Raw genomic sequence first — 19,336 nt, forward strand, 5'->3', positions numbered from 1 at the left:
TAAAAAGGTGAAAAGTGATTTTATTTGTATCATTTGTGCTTGTTGACTTTTGGAGATAGTGACATTTGGAAAGTGAAAAAATGCCGGTTCCCTATGCTTCGCACCAATTCAAGCGCGTTCGTCGATACCGGAGGCCCACCACGTATGGTGCACCTGTAAGTCATCTAAATTTTGCCCCTTTTGCTTTTTGTTTGGTCGATTTTGAGCACGTTTTTCATTTTTTGTGTTGGATTTTCACGTGTTAGCGCATAGGGTCTATTTTGTAGCGCATACGATAAAACTTTTAGCTCATAGGGTTAATGAATTAGGGTAGCATCGGGGGGGTGTGTTGGGTAGCGTGTCACAGGTTTAGGCTAGCGCATAGGGGTAGGATAGCGCATATGGCTAACAGGATAGCGCATAGCGGGAAAGGGGTAGCGCATAGAATAGACCTAGCGTGTATGGCTAATAGGATAGGGCATAGCAGGAAAAGGGTAGCGCATAGAATAAGTCTAGCGCGTATGGCTAACAGGATAGTGCATAGCGGGAAAAGGGTAGCGCATAGAGTAAGTCTAGCGCGTATGGCTAACAGGATAGTGCATAGCGGGAAAAGGGTAGCGCATAGAGTAAGTCTAGCGCGTAGGGGAAAGATGGTGGTGCATGGGTGGAACAAGGTGGCGTATAGGATAAGTCTAGCACGCAGGGTAAAGTTTGCAGCGCATAGCGAAGTTTAGTTAGCGCATAGGTGGTAGTTTAGTGCATAGGGAAGATGTCTTAGCGCGTGGGCAAAAAATTTAGTGATTTAGGAGGAAAATATGATGCTGCTGGATAAAATTAGAGGAAGGGAGATAGGTTGGGGTGAGTAGGTGTCTGCCAAGTGTTCCTGGATGGGTGCGGTAGCCAATCTGTGTGTTTACTGTGCCAATGTGTGATTGTTTTGAATTTGTCTTAATTGTTGAATGGCCAAGCTAAGTGATTGAATGATGATCCTGATTTGTCTGTTGTTTTAGATCTTCGATTTTTTTAATTTTTAAATTTTTTAAATTTTTTAAATTTTTAATTTTTCTTTATTTATTTATTTATTTTTTAGAAATGTATGTCGAAAATGTGGTATCAACCTGCAAGAGGAGAAAACAATTCAAACACACACATGAAACATTGCATTAGAGGTTAGAAATCCAAACAAAGCAAGTTAAATGAATCTAAACTCTTTAAATTGTTCCATGTTCCTCTATCTCCAAGGATCTTCAAGATTCAAGGTGGCTCTCAGCTTGGAAGAGCACTTGATTCTTTAAGATGACAACTTAAAGAACGAGATTTAAATGATTCTAAGATCTAAATGGAATGCAACCAAGATCCTAGTGATGAATTAGATATGAAACTAGATGATGATAGGATGCAAGATATTGATATGAAGCTTAAACTAGTATGAAAATGATACTAAGATGAAGCTAACATGATATGAGATTAATATGATATATCTAAGATTAGAATGCTATCAAAATGATCTAACATTCTATTCTATCAAAGAGAGATAATATGCTTAATGTTATGAGACTATAAGTTTGATGCACAAAGACTTCATTGTTTGAAGAAGGAATGGGCTCTATTTATAGGGAAAATAGGGCAATGGACGGCCAAGATTGGATAATCTTAACAAGGGTCAGGATTGAAAGTCAATCAATCCATGTTTAAAATCTTCACCAATGAAATGGTGACAATTGTCAACAAGAGACTGCTTGAGAGGAGATGTAAGAAGCATTAAATGCTTGAGAAGACCTCATGGTTACCTTAGAAGGTAAGAGTTAAGGTTAGGTTAAGATTACCCATTGGATAAAACTTTTACCCAAGGGGTAAACTCTTGTGCAAGGGTTAAGGAGATAACCAAGGGTAAAGCCATGAGTGCTTGATAAGACTCCTGGGTTAGATGACGGTTGAGTTAGGCAAAAAGTCTCTAACCATGCCAAAAGGGTGAGTTAACCATTAATGGCTTGGAAGACTTTCCTCCATATTTGAGAAGTGGCATCCTCGAATTTAGGGAAAAGGAATGATTGAAGGGTTTAGGCTAATTGATTAGTATTAGACGGGTTCTAGAAGAATTTAGAAAGGGGGTTTAGGAGGCAAGTGGGAGATGTAGGATTTTGCAAGTCGGTGGGGAAAATAGAATTTAATTAAAATAAAATTAATTTATTTCAATTATGGTTGCAACTTGCATTTGTAGGATTTTGCAAGTGGGGGGATTTAATTAATTGTAAATTTAATTAAATGGGCTAGAAGGGGGATTTTAATTAAATGTAAATTTAATTAAATGGCTTAGATAGAAGAAGGGTATATTAATTAAATCTTAATTTAATTAATAGGCGATGAGAAGAATAGGGATATTAATTAATAGTAAGAATTAAGAATAATTAAATGAATAAAATTCACTTAATTCATTGTGCAACTTTTAGGTGTCTACACATTCAACCTCTCCACAGACAATCTATTTCACCTCTTCGAGTGGATGTGCTCGAACATGCTCTAGTTGCGCTCACATCTAGAAGCGTTGCATGGTTGGCTCAATATGCGGATGGCAATTTTTTGAAGGTTTGGGGTTGAAGGCCCAAACATTTGCCATAGAGATAAGGGATAAAGGGATAAAGCAATTTTTTTCAAGGTTTGGGGTTGAAATGAGCTTCTATGGACTCCTTGATGCTCTCAATGCAACTGTAGTGCTGGCCCAATGTGATTTGTGCAAGCTTTTCACCTCTTCCTCTCAGCTGGTTGCAAAACTATGGCTTCCTATTTTTCTCTCTTCCTCTCTTTTTTCCTCTCTTCCACTCATAAAAGTGAATGCCAATCCCTTTTAGGGTTATAAGAAAGGGAAATGGCAAAAAAAATCATTAAAAAATATGTTTTTTTTGTTTTTTTGATTGCACTTTTTAAGTGATGCTGGTCGGGTCACGACCCTCGGACTCAGCGAGTGACTCGCTGACTCGGTGAGTCAGGCGAGTCACGCCACCTGACCCGTCAGGGTCACCGTGACCCGACAGGGGTCACCCAGCCCGCTGACTCGCCGCGAGTCACGAAACTCTAGTTGGGATCCACAACATATGACTTAGTCTCCAAATTAGCATATGACGACAGTTAAGTTGTGTGCTTAACAATTAAATTATAGGGTAGGATGGGGCCCAAATTGGCCTAAATGATCTAGGAGAAAGCACCCTAAAGTAGGGGCCCAAATAGAGTGTGAAATTGTAAAGGGATACAATTTACGACATTGTAGAGTAATAGTTTTTAAGTTATATTTTTATGAACTCCTAATTTAAAGAGAGGTTAATTATTACATGTTGTTATGTTTTGTGTTGCCTTGTCAAGAACAAATTAAAATGCTATTAGCTTTTGGCACCAACCATGGTGCACAAGAAAAATTAGTTGCCCATATTCAAAAGCAAATGACCTTTCAAGGTGGAAACACTCTTGTACTACAGCCTTACTTGAATTGGATTGACCAAGATCAAGATCATATTTTGGAGAACAAAAGGTATCTTGTTTTTCAGTGTAGCAAAAAAATTTCACATTGGTGAGAATTTGTTACAATTTTAGATGAAGAAGAAAGAAAACCAGGCATCGTAACAAGAAGACCAGTTCCAGCTTGTCCTAATAGTCCAAGTTAGAGTTCATGACCTAAAAAAGTTGATATTTATCCATATTACGAATTTCTAAAATCTTACGGATACAATTATTCTCCAACTTGGAAAGGTAGAAAAGTGTCTACTTCTAGTGCAAGACTAGTCAATGTAGGACCAACCTTTATCAAGGAGCCAATTCAAACATTGGGTGATTGCATGGCAACAACAAGAAGAAGGCCTCCTACCTCATGTTGCTGTTGATAATGTTGGTCCACTGGCTCTCTCAACACATCGTTGTCTTCCACAAAAATATCAAACAAGGCTTTCCTAAGTTCTTGAATGATGGCAACCAACATCCCAATGAACATAATTCAGCATTCACCATGACATGTATTTTGGGGGTTGCACATGAGATGTTGCAGTTTGTTTATTTGTAGAGGTTTTGGCTGGTGATCCTTTAGATTGCTTCCATCATCTTTTAGCTGGTTCAATCATAAATTGGAATTGTATGTGCGAGAGGCTTTTGATGTGTTTCATGCCAATCAAAGATGTCCATATTTTATTATCTCAACCATAGATGAAAAACTCGGATTTTGCAATAACTCGGCAAGGCCAAAAAATTTTAAAAACTCGGGACTTGCCAAAACTCGGCAAAAAACTCGGCAAAACTCGGCAACTTTATCGAACATTTGAAAATACATTTTTTTTTTATATATAATTCAAAAACACACATTTACACCAAATTTGTATAACATATATGATTTCCATGATATATAAATCAAATTTTTTTGGTAATACATAGCAACAAATGCAAGTATCATAGCATAAACCAAAAACCAAGTGCAACATATGTATAAGAGTTCAATACATATCAACGTATCATAGTGACAGTCTCATAGAGTTATAGAGTCATAGACCACAAAACAAGAACCTCTGAAATTCTGATTACATATCAAGTTCAAAGTTTGGTATCAATGAAATTATGAAAATAAGAAATCATAAATTGCGTCTACGACTAAAGCTCAAAATAGATTGTGGCCGCTGGGTGGGTGGTGCTGAAGTAGTGGCAACATCCTCAACACTAACAGGTGCCTCTTCTGCATGATCAACCTCCTGCTCCTCCTCACGTGCTGCCACTTCCGCATCCCATTCCTCTCCTGCCCTCTCCAACTCACTCAGCTGCTCATTAGTAAGGAATGGATCCAAATCATTATCAACATCATCAGGAGAAGCAACCCATTCTGCTGCATATGGATCAATGTCATCCAAGTCAAGTGCTTCATGTGAATCTTGCCCTAGCACCTTCTTCTCATGTAATCGAATGTTGTACCGCACATAGACAAGATCATTCAAGCGTTGTTGAGTCAACCTATTGCGCTTTTTTGTGTGGATGTTCTCAAAAACACTCTAGTTGCGCTCACAACCAGAAGCACTACAAGGCTGTGATAATATGCGGATGGCAAGCTTTTGAAGATTAGGCGTTGTGGCACCATAATCTTCCCACCACAAATCTGCAAGGATACAAAATGTGATTTATAACTTGTAAAGATTTCAATAATCTTAAAGAGAGAAATAAATGGTAAAAATTAAACATATGTTTTTTTTTACCTAGTCGTAAGGTGGCTCTCCTACGTTTGCAATCAGGTGAAGAAAACAATTCCCCTAAGGCCTTCTTATAACTCTGCAACTCATCAAGTATTAGGTCTCGAAGGATCTCATCATCAACTAATCTCCGAATGCATGTGTCAAGGCCAATTCTAACCTCTGCATCTGCTTTGAAACTCGGAGAGTAAAAAAACTCGGGATTCAAGAAGTAGGCAGCAGCATGAATATGTTGGTGGAGTTGATGGTTCCACCTCCGATCAATTATGCGCCATATGGGTTCATACTTGGTCTTGTTTGACCCATACAAGTGTTGAATCGCCTCTTTGGCCTTATCCATGGCCTCATATAGATACCCCATGGAGTTATGATCCCCATCCACCATTCGTAGCACCCTCACCAACGGTTCCGACACCTAGATATAAAAAATCTAACAAAATCAGCAGATTGAAATATTAGAAAATTAAATAATAAATCATCAATTAAAGTTTCAAAACTTACATTGATGATCTCCTCCACCATCTTGGCAAAATTAGTATCAAAAATGGCAATCACAACCTTCTCTGCTTCAGGCTTTGTAGCATAAGGACTCCCCAACCATCTTTCACTCACGAACATCCGCTTCAGGTTGGGCAATGTAGCAAGTATGCTCTGCAAGGTGAGGAAATTGGTAGCAAAGCGTGTGACCCCCGACCGCACAAGATCCTTACCTTCAGTGTGTTCTCTCATAAGATTCAGGACCCATGTGTGATTGTAGATGTATTTGGTGATATTCCTTCCATCTTCAACCACTTTCTTTACCCAACTTAGTTTCCCTATGTCCTCAAGGAGCAAGTCAAGACAATGGGCAGCACAAGGGCTCCAAAATAATGTCGGATGTCTAGCCATTAGAAGTTTGCCGGCTGCCACATATGCAGCTGCATTATCAGTCACAACTTGGATGACATTCTGCACTCCCACATCCATCACCACTTCATCCAACATGTTGCACAAGGTCTCCGCATTCTTCACTTCATTGGAGGCATCAATTGATTTTAAAAATACTAACTGTCCTCCTGAAGCAACTAGAAAGTTGATGAGTGTCCTGTTCCTACCATCTGTCCATCCATCAGAAAGAATGGTGCAGCCATTCTTTTCCCAAATAGTCCTTTGCTCTTCCACTAATGCATGAGTGTTTTGGACCTCATCCTGCAATAACGGTCCACTTACCTCGTAACGGCTTGGGGATTTGAACCCCTTACCTGCCACAGTCAACGCGGTGACCAATTGGTCCCAAGATGGACTAGAAATAGCATTGAACGGAACATCGTTGTAGATAAAAAATCTAGCACACGCCACCTTGGCTTGTTGGTGAGCCTCTTTATTCCATGCAGTGCCAAGCAATCCAGGTTGTGCACCAGGAGTGTTACGTGGAATAAAGAAGTTTTCCATGTTGCTGTCCAAAGTTCCCTTTGCTCGTATCCGTGGCCCAAGGGAAGAACCAGATGTCCCCACATCTGTATGTGACCCCATGGAACTCAAATCTGCCCTTGGGGCTGCCATTGCCTCTGCTGTTCTCTTTTTTGTTGCCTTCCTTTGATCATATGCTTCAAGCGTTGCTATTGCATCTCTCGTAGCCTCTTCAGTACATTCCGTACAGCTTGTGGTATCTCGGCATTGAATTTTTGCAAGGTGATATTTGAACCTATTAATGCCACCTTTTACAATTTTTTTGCAATGGTTGCAAAAAACATCTCCTCGTTTTGGACCTGGTCTCCCATGTTTCCAACAAGGGTCTCTCTTTTTGCCACCAACTTTAACTGTAGAAGCTGAATCCATTTTCTTTCAAAAAGATGTGGAAAAGAACCTAGCAAAAGAGAGGCAACATTTAGAGATACATAACATTGTTACCAAAAAAAATCACAAACATCCAAAAATTACAATGACTGTATAACTGTATTTTATTTACAGTCAAAATAGATGACTCTCTAAAATTAAAATTTTTAATTGGTTGTGTATTTTTTTAAGTTTTTAACTTCAAATTTAAATTTAAATGAAATACTTTAATACACATTGACATTACACAGTTGACAGTCATTTCAAATGACTATGAGTATTTCACAATTGACTGTGTAATACACAGTCATTAATTACAATGTACATTAATGATTAATGTATTACACAGTCATCAGTCATTTGAAAATGACTATGTATTACACAGTCATTTCAAAATTTCAAATGACCGTGTATTACACAGTCATCAGTCATTTGAAAATGACTGTGTATTACACAGTCATCAGTCATTTGAAATTTTGAAATGACTGTAATGACTGTGTATTACACAGTCATTTGAAAATGACTGTGTAATACACAGTCATTTGGAAATGACTGTGTATTACACAGTCATTTCAAATGACTGATGACTGTGTAATACACAGTCATTTGAAAATGAATGTGTATTACACAGTCATTTGAAATGACTGTGACTGTGTAATGATGACTGTGTAATACACAGTCATTTGAAAATTTGAAATGACTGTGTATTACACAGTCATTTGAAAATTGAAATGACTGTGACTGTGTAATACACAGTCATTTGAAATGACTGTGACTGTGTAATGATGACTGTGTAATACACAGTCATTTGAAAATTTGAAATGACTCTGTATTACACAGTCATTTGAAAATTGAAATGACTGTGATTGTGTAATGATGACTGTGTAATACACAGTCATTTGAAAATTTGACTGTGTATTTTCAAATGACTGTGTATTACACAGTCATTTCAAATGACTGATGACTGTGTAATACACAGTCATTTGAAATGACTGTAAATTGTAATTACTAATTACTAATGATTGTGTATTACACAGTCATTTGAAATGACTGTGACTGTGTAATACATAGTCATTTGAAATGACTAAGACTGTGTAATACACAGTCATTTTCAAATGACTGTGTATTACACAGTCTTAGTCATTCGAAATAAAACAATACAAAAAGATACCTGGTTGTGCGTGCAAATGCAAACAATACAGTCATTTTGACTGTGTAATACACAGTCATTTCAAATGACTGTGTATTACACAGTCAAAATGACTGTGTATTCGAAATAAAACAATACAAAAAGATACTTGGTCGTGCGTGCAAATGCAAACAATACAGTCATTTTGACTGTGTAATACACAGTCATTTCAAATGACTGTGTATTACACAGTCAAAATGACTGTGTATTCGAAATAAAACAATACAAAAAGATACCTGGTCGTGCGTGCAAATGCAAACAATACAGTCATTTTGACTGTGTAATACACAGTCATTTCAAATGACTGTGTATTACACAGTCAAAATGACTGTGTATTCGAAATGAAACAATACAAAAAGATACCTGGTCGTGCGTGCAAATGCAAACCCTATGCAAATCGCGTGGCGTTTTTTGCCTTCCGGAGTCGCGCGAGCCGCGAAATGGAATAAAGACTTCGGTTTTTTTTTTGCCTGCGACTTAAGTCGCGTTTTTCTCGCATTTTGTGCCGCGTTTCGGGCGGGTTTTGGCCATTAACGGCGATTATTTGCCAAAAAAATCGCGGCGAGTATATAAAAAAATCGCCCCGAGTATTTCCGCGATTAACTCGCGCGGGATTATGGATCGCGATTACTCGCGAGTTTTTGAATTGCTCGCCGAGTTTTTCATCTATGATCTCAACTATCAAGTTCCAAGAAAGATGACAATGCACTTATGAAGGAGTTCATTGCACAATTCAATTACATGGTCAACAAGAGCAACACCTTGAAGCCTTCTCTAGAAATTCTCCTAAGTTGCTTTGTCAGTGCTTCTTTTTTCAACATTTGAATTCTTAATCAAAATAGGCTGGAAAAATGACTTGGTGGATGTGCGAGAACATTCCATCTAATTGGAGGACAACATGATTACTACTGGCAAAATTAAGAAGATTCCATTAGACCACTGTTCTAGAGTGCAAACATATCCACTCTTACAAAGAGTGATCAGCATGACAATTATGAAGAGGCAAATGCTGCAAAGTGTTCCCATTGAATAGTATCAGCCTTTGCCCCCAAGAAGAAATTATCCTATTTACAATAACAATTGATGGTTTCATTGTCAACTGTAGGATACATAATTTCTTAATTTGTTGCTCTTGTTTTCTTATTTCTTTGAGATGTTCTAGACCACCCTAAGGTCATCTTCAACACTGAGAATAGAATTTTGTCTTCAAAATCAATTGTGTCAAGGAAATGAGTTTTGAGTCTTGACAACTTAAACTGAAAGTGACAATTTTAATTATTGATGTAATTGCTTCAATTCAATTTATAGGTCACCTGCTAGCACCCCCAATACAATTAGCACACCAAATACAATTAGCAACAATGAGCATTTTCTGTCTTGTCTTGTCTATACTAGTTGTCATGTTCTCATATTCTCCCACTTCCTTTGGAACTTTCACCAATGGATCCAAATCTATCATTTTTCAGAAGATGCATGCTTATTCTGCATGATACAATGAAGTTTTGAGGCATAAATCTCTTTTGCAACTTTTTCTACTCTCCTTATTGCTCTTTGGTCCTGCACTTGGCTCTTCATTGAACTTCTCAAATTGTATTTCTCACTCTTAGTTGCTAATCTTTTTTTGTAGAGTCTCTTCTAATACAAAGTAACAATGTGGAGTGTCTAATGCCATGAATCGCCTAAACTTGGCGAGTCCGAGTAGTGCTCGCCGAGTCTCTTGGACTTGGACTCGAACTCATCCGAACTCGCCAGACTCGCCGAGTTGGCGAGTTTGGCTCAAACTCGCCAAACTCGGTGAGTCCCAAGCCCCAAACTCGGCTACTACCTGGGTTAAGTAAAATGACAAAAAAAAACATTTTAAAAAGTTTTTTTTTAAATGAATGGTCTCGTCTTTGTTCACTACAACCTCCGCCTGCGAATGAGAAACATTAGGGTTACAACATGTCAGCCAATAGAAAAATAACACCCGACGCCTTTATTAAATAATAATTTTTTTTGGCCTCGTGGGGTGCTGCCCCTCGACCCCGCCCTGTATCGTGACAGCGAATGCACAAGGGGCGCTGCCCCTTGACCCCACCTTGGGGGCACTGCCCCCAAACCCCCGTTGAAAAATATGGGGGGAAACTGCCTTGATAGAAGTAGGGAAAATTTAACCTCCGAGTCTGACACTGATTGGATTGACTAGATAGATATAGAGGCTGAGACTATAGCCATGGTAGAGGAGGTGTAGAGAGCATGAGCACATACAGGAGATTCAGAGGCAGATAGTGACACGGATGTTCCTGATGTTGGTGAGCATGGTATGGTGTCACGGGGAGCGGCTATGGCTATCGAATCATCCAGGACCTACCTTAGATGCCTTCGCAAGGGGCCGAGGCCGGAGGGTGCTGCCGTGCAGGCTCCTCTGAGCCATAGACTTGTAGTTGTATTTACCTTTGGTATTTGTATGAAACATTTGATGATGATCATATGATGACATGGATTTTTTATTCCATGAGTTTTGTAATATTGTATACATTTGACAATATTTATATATCTATGTTTGTTATTTCCTTAAGCTACAATTTGCGTTTATGCTTATGTGATTGATGTATACTTGTGTATGTAATCAAATGAGCCGAGTTTGATGATGTTATTGTGTCTTTAAGGTGTATTCAATAAAGGGTGCCTAAAACAAGTTTTAAATCTTTAAAAATCTCTAAATTTCTTGAGTTTTTCACTTTCCCGAGTCCAGCTGAGTTTGAAGCCAAGTCTGACTTCGGGTCCCGAGTCCGAGTCCGAGTCCGATTCAGCCTTGTTGAGTCCGAGCCGAGTCAGAGTTCCGTTTCTTTGCTATATATAGAGACTTAAAACAGCTATTAATGATCCATCTACCCACATGATGTCGCTACCATTTTGACAATTACTTGTCCTTCAAAATTTATAATTTTTATTTTAAATTTGAACTTTGGAAGGAGTATTTCTATATCTTACCTTAGCCTTTGTGAGTTGCTCTTCACTCATGAATTCTTCTCACTCTTCTTATTGGTCCTCTTTTATTTATAGTGGTCTAATAGGAACACCTATTGGAATAGTTGCATTGGAAACTGTTATTCACATTGACAGTCATATTGTCATGTATGGTTTCTTTTGAAGTACTATTCTCCTCCTTTTTCTCAAGTTTGAGAAAAGCAGTGGTATAATTAAACCTATATTCATTGGTAATTAAATCCACTGAGATAAGCTTTCGTGTGCTTCTAGTAGATATAAACTTTTGTGTTAGATAAGCCATGTATATAAGAACATTGTTTGACTTCCAGAAATTTCTTTGTTTTTATGAGTTCTAACAATACCCGAGTTTATTTATTTCATACTCATTTCTTACCTCATGGTTTTTTTATGATTTAATTGTTGAGATGGATTGCTTATATTGTGTGGCATATAATCGTAGTTGTCATTAACAGTATTGGGGAAAATATTTGTAGCCTTATTATGTAACATGTCTGAAACTTTGACTTTTAGTGGACTATTGTTTGTATCTAGAAATATCCATACAGCCTTTACAAACTGAAATGAGACAATTTCAGGTCTATATGTTTGCAGATATTATTTTTATAGCATACATCATTTTTTTTCCATGATGCTAAACTTTTCTAATAAATCCCTATTTGATGATCACATTCAAATTCATGATCTTTAATATGTAATACAGTTGGTGTAAATGGCATTTACGACTGGAGTCCATTTAAACTTAACATCTAACTTTTGGAAAATTGCTTAACAGGTCATATTCAAAATGATGAAAGATAATGGGTTATCCCTCAATCCGTGCTCTTCTCCAGCTAGCATTGAGAAAGACTTGGAAAGCACTATTAAATGTAAAGATAGTACATGCATAGATAAGGAAAAAGAGAATATGAACAACTTAGTGCTTCAGAGAATCTCACCGGGACAGGTTGAATCGTCTACATTTCTCAAATGTGTAGGGTCTCCTTTTCAATTTGAAGTCTATGAAGTTGGTTTGGACAATTATGATCTTCAAACAGTCAGAGAGGCTTTACTCTTGGTTGATCCTGATGATCAACTTAACCATTTTGAGCAACAATCATCTACTATATGGGATTATCCCGAGTTATCTTGTTCCATGCATCCTGACTTGTTCAGTTATTTCAACAGAGAAGATTCTTTGAATCATATTTCTGAAGAACATCTAAAATTTTCTCCTACATACAAGAGAATACAATATGAAACAGAGATCTCAGCTGCACACCTTATAAGCTCTGGAGAAAACAACATTACCATGAAATGGGAGTTTGCTACTGCAGCACAAATACATATCTTTGAGGTGCTGGAACTATTTGGTGGCAAACATTTGCAAACCTTTGAATATTTCAAAGATTTAATGGATGCAATACAGGTTACTTTTGAAGAATCAACTGATCCATATGTAAAATCAGAGAGTTCTTTTCATGAACTTCTTGTTGTACCTGAGCTAAACTTAACTGACAACACATTTAAATCATTACCAACACCTTTTTTTGATGATAAAGAAGTTTTGATATCCCTTTCAATTATTAAAATGCTTTGTAATCAATACAATCCACATCGTGCATCTGCAAGTGATTATCTATATTTGGATTGGCATCAATCAAAAGGAGGTGCTTGCAATAATTGTAACTGTTCTTCTATTCAGAAAAAGATAGAAGATGAAGGGAACTGTAGTTTGACAAATCTTAGAATCCCTTATGTTACAATGACTACAGGTGTGTTCAGTACAATAGAATATTTTGAGCAGAGCCAGGATAATTATCCTCCAAATGTTGTCACTGAGCTCCCTGAAAGTGTTTCTCTATCAGGTTCTGCAGGGGTCAAGTCTGCAACTGTTACAAATGGAGAACAAGACATCTGTGATCTTAACACAGAGAGTGGTCAGCAAAATACATTTCAGTCAAGTTCAAAGGATTACTCACTTTTCAGCTCCATGCCCGTTTCCAGTGATCTCTCATTTTTCCTTAATGCTAGAAGAGGTTCTATAAGATATGGAGACCCTCTAGCCAAAAAGATAGGAGACAGCAAAAGTTCCTCATTTCTGGATAACTGTAAACCAAGAAGTAAATCAGAGTTATTATCCAACGATGATGTTCAAAAGAATAGATTACAAATGCATCATGTTGAAATACCTAAATCTGTACTTGAAATTTTTGATAGCCTTCAAGCCAAATTTGAGTCAGTCCTTGCTTTGGATCACGATTTAAAAAGAGTAGTAGATACATTTCCAGACACGAATAAACTTTGTATTATAAATTCCTCTCAAGCACACTTGATGAGTTTGATCAAGAACAGTGCCTCCAAAAAGGATTCCTTGGATTCCGATTCTGTACTGAGAGGACTAGTCACCATGCATGTATTACATAAGACAGCTTTCTACATCTGTTTCTATGGAATTCGTGTAGCACACTTGTATATGAAGAAGCTAGTCCAAAGCATATACTTTTTGGAAGACTCTGTACAACCACTTTATACTTTTCTTAAAGATGCATTCCATAAATCTGAAAATGGGCTAATTGAAGAGCATCCTATGATATCTTCTCTTGAACAAATATTGAAGTCAGATCTCAGTCCTCAATGTGATTACAAGATTCTGCTAGTTGCAGAAAGGAAATCTTTTGTGGCTCTACAAAAAAAAGTAACTGCAATGAATTTGAAGCTACATGAGTTTGTTTGGACAGATAAACTTAGCAATCAGTGGCCTGATTGTAGAGAAAAGTCCCAACTTAATCAGGCAGTCTTGGATGCTTTAGCACAGTGTGATTGCCTCATAGTATCACATAGGTAGGTTACATACAGCTAGAGTATGTTATCATGATCTCATGTACAGATGGCTATATGCATCACTCATTTTTTGGGCATTTTCTTTCACTCTCAACTTGGTTTAGATATGAATCTCTTTAAGATCATATGATTATTCTGTTACTTATTTGCAGCCCTATATTTCTTATTGTCCTGCTTCCTACAACATGTAAAGAGAACACAAGATTGAAGCATAAGTGTGTACTGATTTATCTGTATTTGAATGTGTAACCCTTTTTATTGGTAATAAAAATGTTAAACTGATATATGGTAAATGTGAACAATTCTGTTTCAGAGCCATGTGTGTAAAAGTGGATGATGAAAATGAGGCTTAAAAATATCATAGCAAGAAATAGTGCTTGATAAATTAGGTGTAACAACTAGGAAGAGCTAAATAATAATAATACTTAAATAAAACATCTCTATGACGTGAAGGCCCATCGCAAGACATCAAAAGGCTAAGTCAGAGTTGAGAAAGCTGGTTTGTCTGTAATGTCCCTACTAGTTAGAGATCACTGTCCTGCAAAACAAATTGTTAGAATACAACAAATATATATATATATATATATATATAACTAATCTAATTTGCAATTAAACTTCAATTACTTAATTAACATGAATCTCTATTCTTATTTAATAAAAAGGATACGAGTGCAGTACTAGGACATGTCCTTAGGCAGCTGTGAAGCTCGCCTTCTTGGAACCCATCTTGGTTCCAAGCCATACCAGGAAATCGAAGGTTAATTCGATTCCTGTCTTGGATGTAATTTCTTACACCCAAGCTATACCAGGAAATCGAAGGTTAATTTGATTCCTGTCTTGGATGTAATTTCTTACACCCAAGCCATACTAGAAAATCGAAGGTTAATTCAATTCCTGTCTTGGATGTAATTTCTTACACCCAAGCCATACCAAGGAAGACCATCATATATGATCAATTCCTTGCCTTGGATGATGCATCTCATCATCCAAGTCTACCAGAGAGGACCGGCCATATCCGTCTCTTCTTGGATGAACTTTGTCAACCAAGCCATAACAAATATGCATATAGATATTCAGTATATACTGCCTACCAGGGATTATCATAATCCCTCCATTAGGCTAAGGGAATTTCCTCCCTATAGCCTCCATCATATAGTCACATTATTCATATTACATTTTACAATTCATTATCATTTTCCATCCCATAATTTATGTCTACATTTACATATTCTTTAATCCTTTTTATTGATCCTAGATATACATAAATTTTCTGCATGCATACCTATATTTATTGCCACATGCATATAAGTAAATATTCATTAATATATATATATAAATTATGTAATATCCCAGTAATTTTTTTTTTGATTTTTTAACAATAAGAAATACAAGCAATCACCACAACCCGTTAAGGTTAGAGAAATAATCCAAACTGTTGAAAGGGAACCCTTCCACCTTTTGTTCATCGAGAGCCCAAGCTGGGAAGGTGAGAGCATACGGTGTTCCGGGGATTGTTAGCAACAACAGTCAACTGAAATTACAATGCCTGGGCGGCAAGCCAGCCCCTTCTACTTATCCAACAGGATAGAAACCAAACTCTTGGCGGTAAACCGACCAAGGGAAAAATGACAAGAAACTGAGATTCAATCACTCTACCGCATATTTCAGCGAGAGGACATTACATCAAGACATCACTCAACCACATATTTCAGCGGGAGGACAATTGCATTAACTTATCACTCGACCACTTATTCAGTGGGAGGACTGAAAATTACAAATTTGTTGAATACCAGGCGGCAAGCCAGCCTCTTCCACTTATTCAGTGGGATGAGAGTTACAAAGATAGAACTGGTTAGTAGTACTACTACCTAACCTTACAATAATAGAGATGAAAGAAGGAGAGTAATGCAGATTTCTACAATAAGGATATAAATTTCTATTACAACCAATCTGCAGGCTGAAAGTACAAACCAACAGCCTATAGAAATACCAAAATACTCATAACTCCCTCATTTTACATCCAAATCAACTCATACCAGTCCCAAACCCACCGTACATCATAAGCAATGACAACCAATCAAAACCACACCCCAAACAAACCCTTATTTATTTTGCACGCATCCCAATGCAACACAGAAAACCCACGCCTAGCCTAAGAATTTCGATTTGGCATAATAAATTCAAAACTCCAACAAACATGCTATAAACTTACAAAGTTTATCACCATTGCTGGGAAGGAAGATAGAGCTGATACCCATAATCGTCAGTCGCTTCAGCAGAGAGGTGTGATCGAAAATATGCTTCAGCCACAGGCAAAACCAGCGAGTCTCTAGAATCACTTCAACACCAAAAATGTCTATGGTAAACTCTGAGAATGTAGGAGAATACAATGCACAGCTAGGTACTGTATTTCAAGTACGAAACCGGGTAGCACTAGGGAGACGCACTCTGAAGCCTCAAGTTCCATCACCAAACCGGTAGCATAACATTACAAATTTTCAAGATACCAAAATGAGAGCCCAAGTCACTTATTTATAACTTTTTACCAACCAAATTCAAATTCAAATGCACTCCAAATACACCCAAACCAAATGCCATTCCATTTCATCCACATTTAGCATTGCATTTCATTTCATTTCCTTGCACAAGTTTGCCCTTTTTAATAAATATAAGTGTCATAAAATAAAGTGTAAAGTGGGCGCCCAACTATGACTTCCAAATAAAAAATATTACTAAGGCAATATACTTAGAAAATCGCCCATTTGCCTTGAGTTATAATTTACTTATTAACACCATGACGACCCCCTTGAAGTCATATGCAATTTTCGCCCAAATAGACTTAGGATAAAATTAATATTTTCTCCCTTCCTAAGTCGTCCATGCATAAAATAATCAAATATTAATACCTCATGCCTAAGGTATAATATATTAAAATAACTTCTCCTCAAATATTGATTATTGCCAAATTGAGCCGGAGACTGAAGTGCTGGAAATCACCAAAACTGAACTGAGTTGCGGCTTTGAACTGAACTGCCAAAAATAGTCATCTGAGCTGAGTTGCAGAATCCTTGCCAAGAATAGCACCAAAAAATGCTGGAAGACCAACTGCTCAAATTGACTTGCCGGAAATAGCCATCTGAACAGGCCAGCTGACATCCTGCTAAAAATAGAACTGCTAAAAATAGTACTCACTAAAAATAGCATACTGCTAAAAATAGTAAGTGTTTCCAAAGTGATTTTAACCACATTCTGAGCAGCCGTCGCACTTACTAAAAATAGTAAGTCAGGAAAAAGTCACCCGATGCAGATGCATGTCGAACCATCTTGAAGCTCTCTGAAAACCCAGAAGGAATCCAGAATCCAAACTGTCAAACTCCCACATATACGCCTTGAAAACACAAAAGAATCCTCCTAGAAAATAGGAAACCCTAATTCTCCTTTCCAAATAGCCTATGAGTCTCCGGAATAGGCCAATGGACCACTGAATGCACATCACTGAGAAGGGGACATTACATATTCGTAAATATGCATTAATATATATGTGTGTGTGTGGCACACACGTCCACACACATATATACCTTGTGACTCGTAACACCTCTTACCTGTATGCAGTTCGCAGCCTGCTATTGAAGTTCGTAAACCGTAGTTTGCCGTCTACAGATTGAAGTCCGCAGTTCAGTTCAGTCCTTCCATCTTTGTCCTTTTCCGTATCCCCGACGTAGTCTCTGGTATCACCTTGAGCTGCCAGCAATAATGGTGTTGTCTCTGACATATTCCATTTATGGGATTGTGCATACGATACTTGGGCCTTCCGCCTTACTAGAATTCTTTCCCCCAAAATCCGAAACAAGATATAAACCAATTCCGTCCCCCTTTATAGAACGGATTTGATATTCATTATATACCTTTGGTTGGTAACATTTCTTGGGACACGTCTCTTCACAATAGATTGGCTCTCTTAAACCCATTGCACCCTTTCTCTAATTAAAGATTATGTGACCGCACCCTATGGATAATAATTCTCCAGCAAACTAATGAATTGCACCCCTTCATTATCTTTGACCAGGTCGTATTATTGAATTTCACCTTAGTTACTTCACTGCGTCAACATATTGTATTACTTCAGAATTATGGTATCTTTGTATATCATTACTATGGTTTGTTCTAATACTTTAATATTGAGGTATCGATTTTGTCCAATAATCTCAATCTTTTAATAACTGCGCTGGTACCTTATCAGATCGTATTCCTTCCTTATGTCAGGATTAATATTTCATATCTATCGTATTATATTGCTATCTTTGCCAATATTATTTCTTGTTAGGCGCTGACTGGGAGATAGTTGATTTCTTCACTTATAATTAGTTTTCAATTTCTTGTACAGTTATTCCATATGGTTGTAACAATATCTTGATATTGGGTAACACGATTATGTCTTGTATCGGCTCTCAAGAGCCTGTTTGGAATAGGCCATAAAGTTCCTCACTGTATTATCAATCACGCCCATACTTCGTACAATGTTTGAGGGATTCATTTGAAATGTAAGTTCGTGACAACTGGTAGTACACACTCTTGTGACATTATATTTCTATGCTTATAGATCAGTCACTAACTCTAATCAAATTTTTATTTAATTATATTCTTTTATATTTGTTATTATTATTTATTAAATTATAGTTCGAAGTGGGGACATGGCATTGTCCCTTGCAAGGCCGTAGCTGTCAAACTATGCTTTGGTTGATGTGGCAATGGTGTTTTAGAGCATTGGATTGGGGAATGTATGACTCTTCGCAGTCCATGGCCAGTCCATAGTTCCATCACTTATGCTCCTACCCAAGCCAACCATGGATCCTCTTTGAGTGATACCTTCATTAACAATGTAGTTTTTGTTTTGATGGGCTCTCTTGTTCCTGAAGTTGTGCTGAGTTATTGGTGGCCTGGCAGCATTTTACTTTCGAAGCCTTTTGGCAATAAGCATCTTCTCAATGGTTTTCATGTGGTTTAGTAAGGTCTGATAACAAAACCTAAGGATGGAAAGTGTTTCTTCCAGCTTGGAGAGGCAGCTGACAATTTTCTTCTTGTTATCTTTGAGGTTAAGATCTTGCAGGTTTCCAATCAGCAAATTGAAATGATGATGAGTGTTTCCATGTTGTAGTGATTTTCCTCAATTACTTGTAATTTAATTTTAAATTCACCTTATGTCTCCCTAAGTTGGCACCCACCTCAAAAGAGATTTATTTGATTATTTAAAACCTTAGGCATGAATATAATCAATTAATTAAATTATATAATGTCGATTAAATATTTAATTTAACTTAAGTAATTTAAC

At 37.3% G+C, this 19,336-nt stretch overlaps 1 protein-coding gene across 1 annotated transcript in view; it reads left to right on the top strand.

The window, feature by feature from the left end:
- LOC131074706 (protein SHORTAGE IN CHIASMATA 1 homolog) overlaps positions 1-19,336 on the top strand; it is a 45,767-nt gene that overhangs the window by 18,615 nt on the left and 7,816 nt on the right. Inside the window, exon 2 of the mRNA XM_058011393.2 lies at positions 11,960-14,007. Within this exon, the coding sequence (XP_057867376.2) occupies positions 11,960-14,007 (2,048 nt within the window). The remainder of the gene's footprint in view (positions 1-11,959; positions 14,008-19,336) is intronic.

This window comes from Cryptomeria japonica, chromosome 4 (assembly GCF_030272615.1).
Source record: "Cryptomeria japonica chromosome 4, Sugi_1.0, whole genome shotgun sequence".
Classification (NCBI taxonomy): Eukaryota; Viridiplantae; Streptophyta; class Pinopsida; order Cupressales; family Cupressaceae; genus Cryptomeria; species Cryptomeria japonica.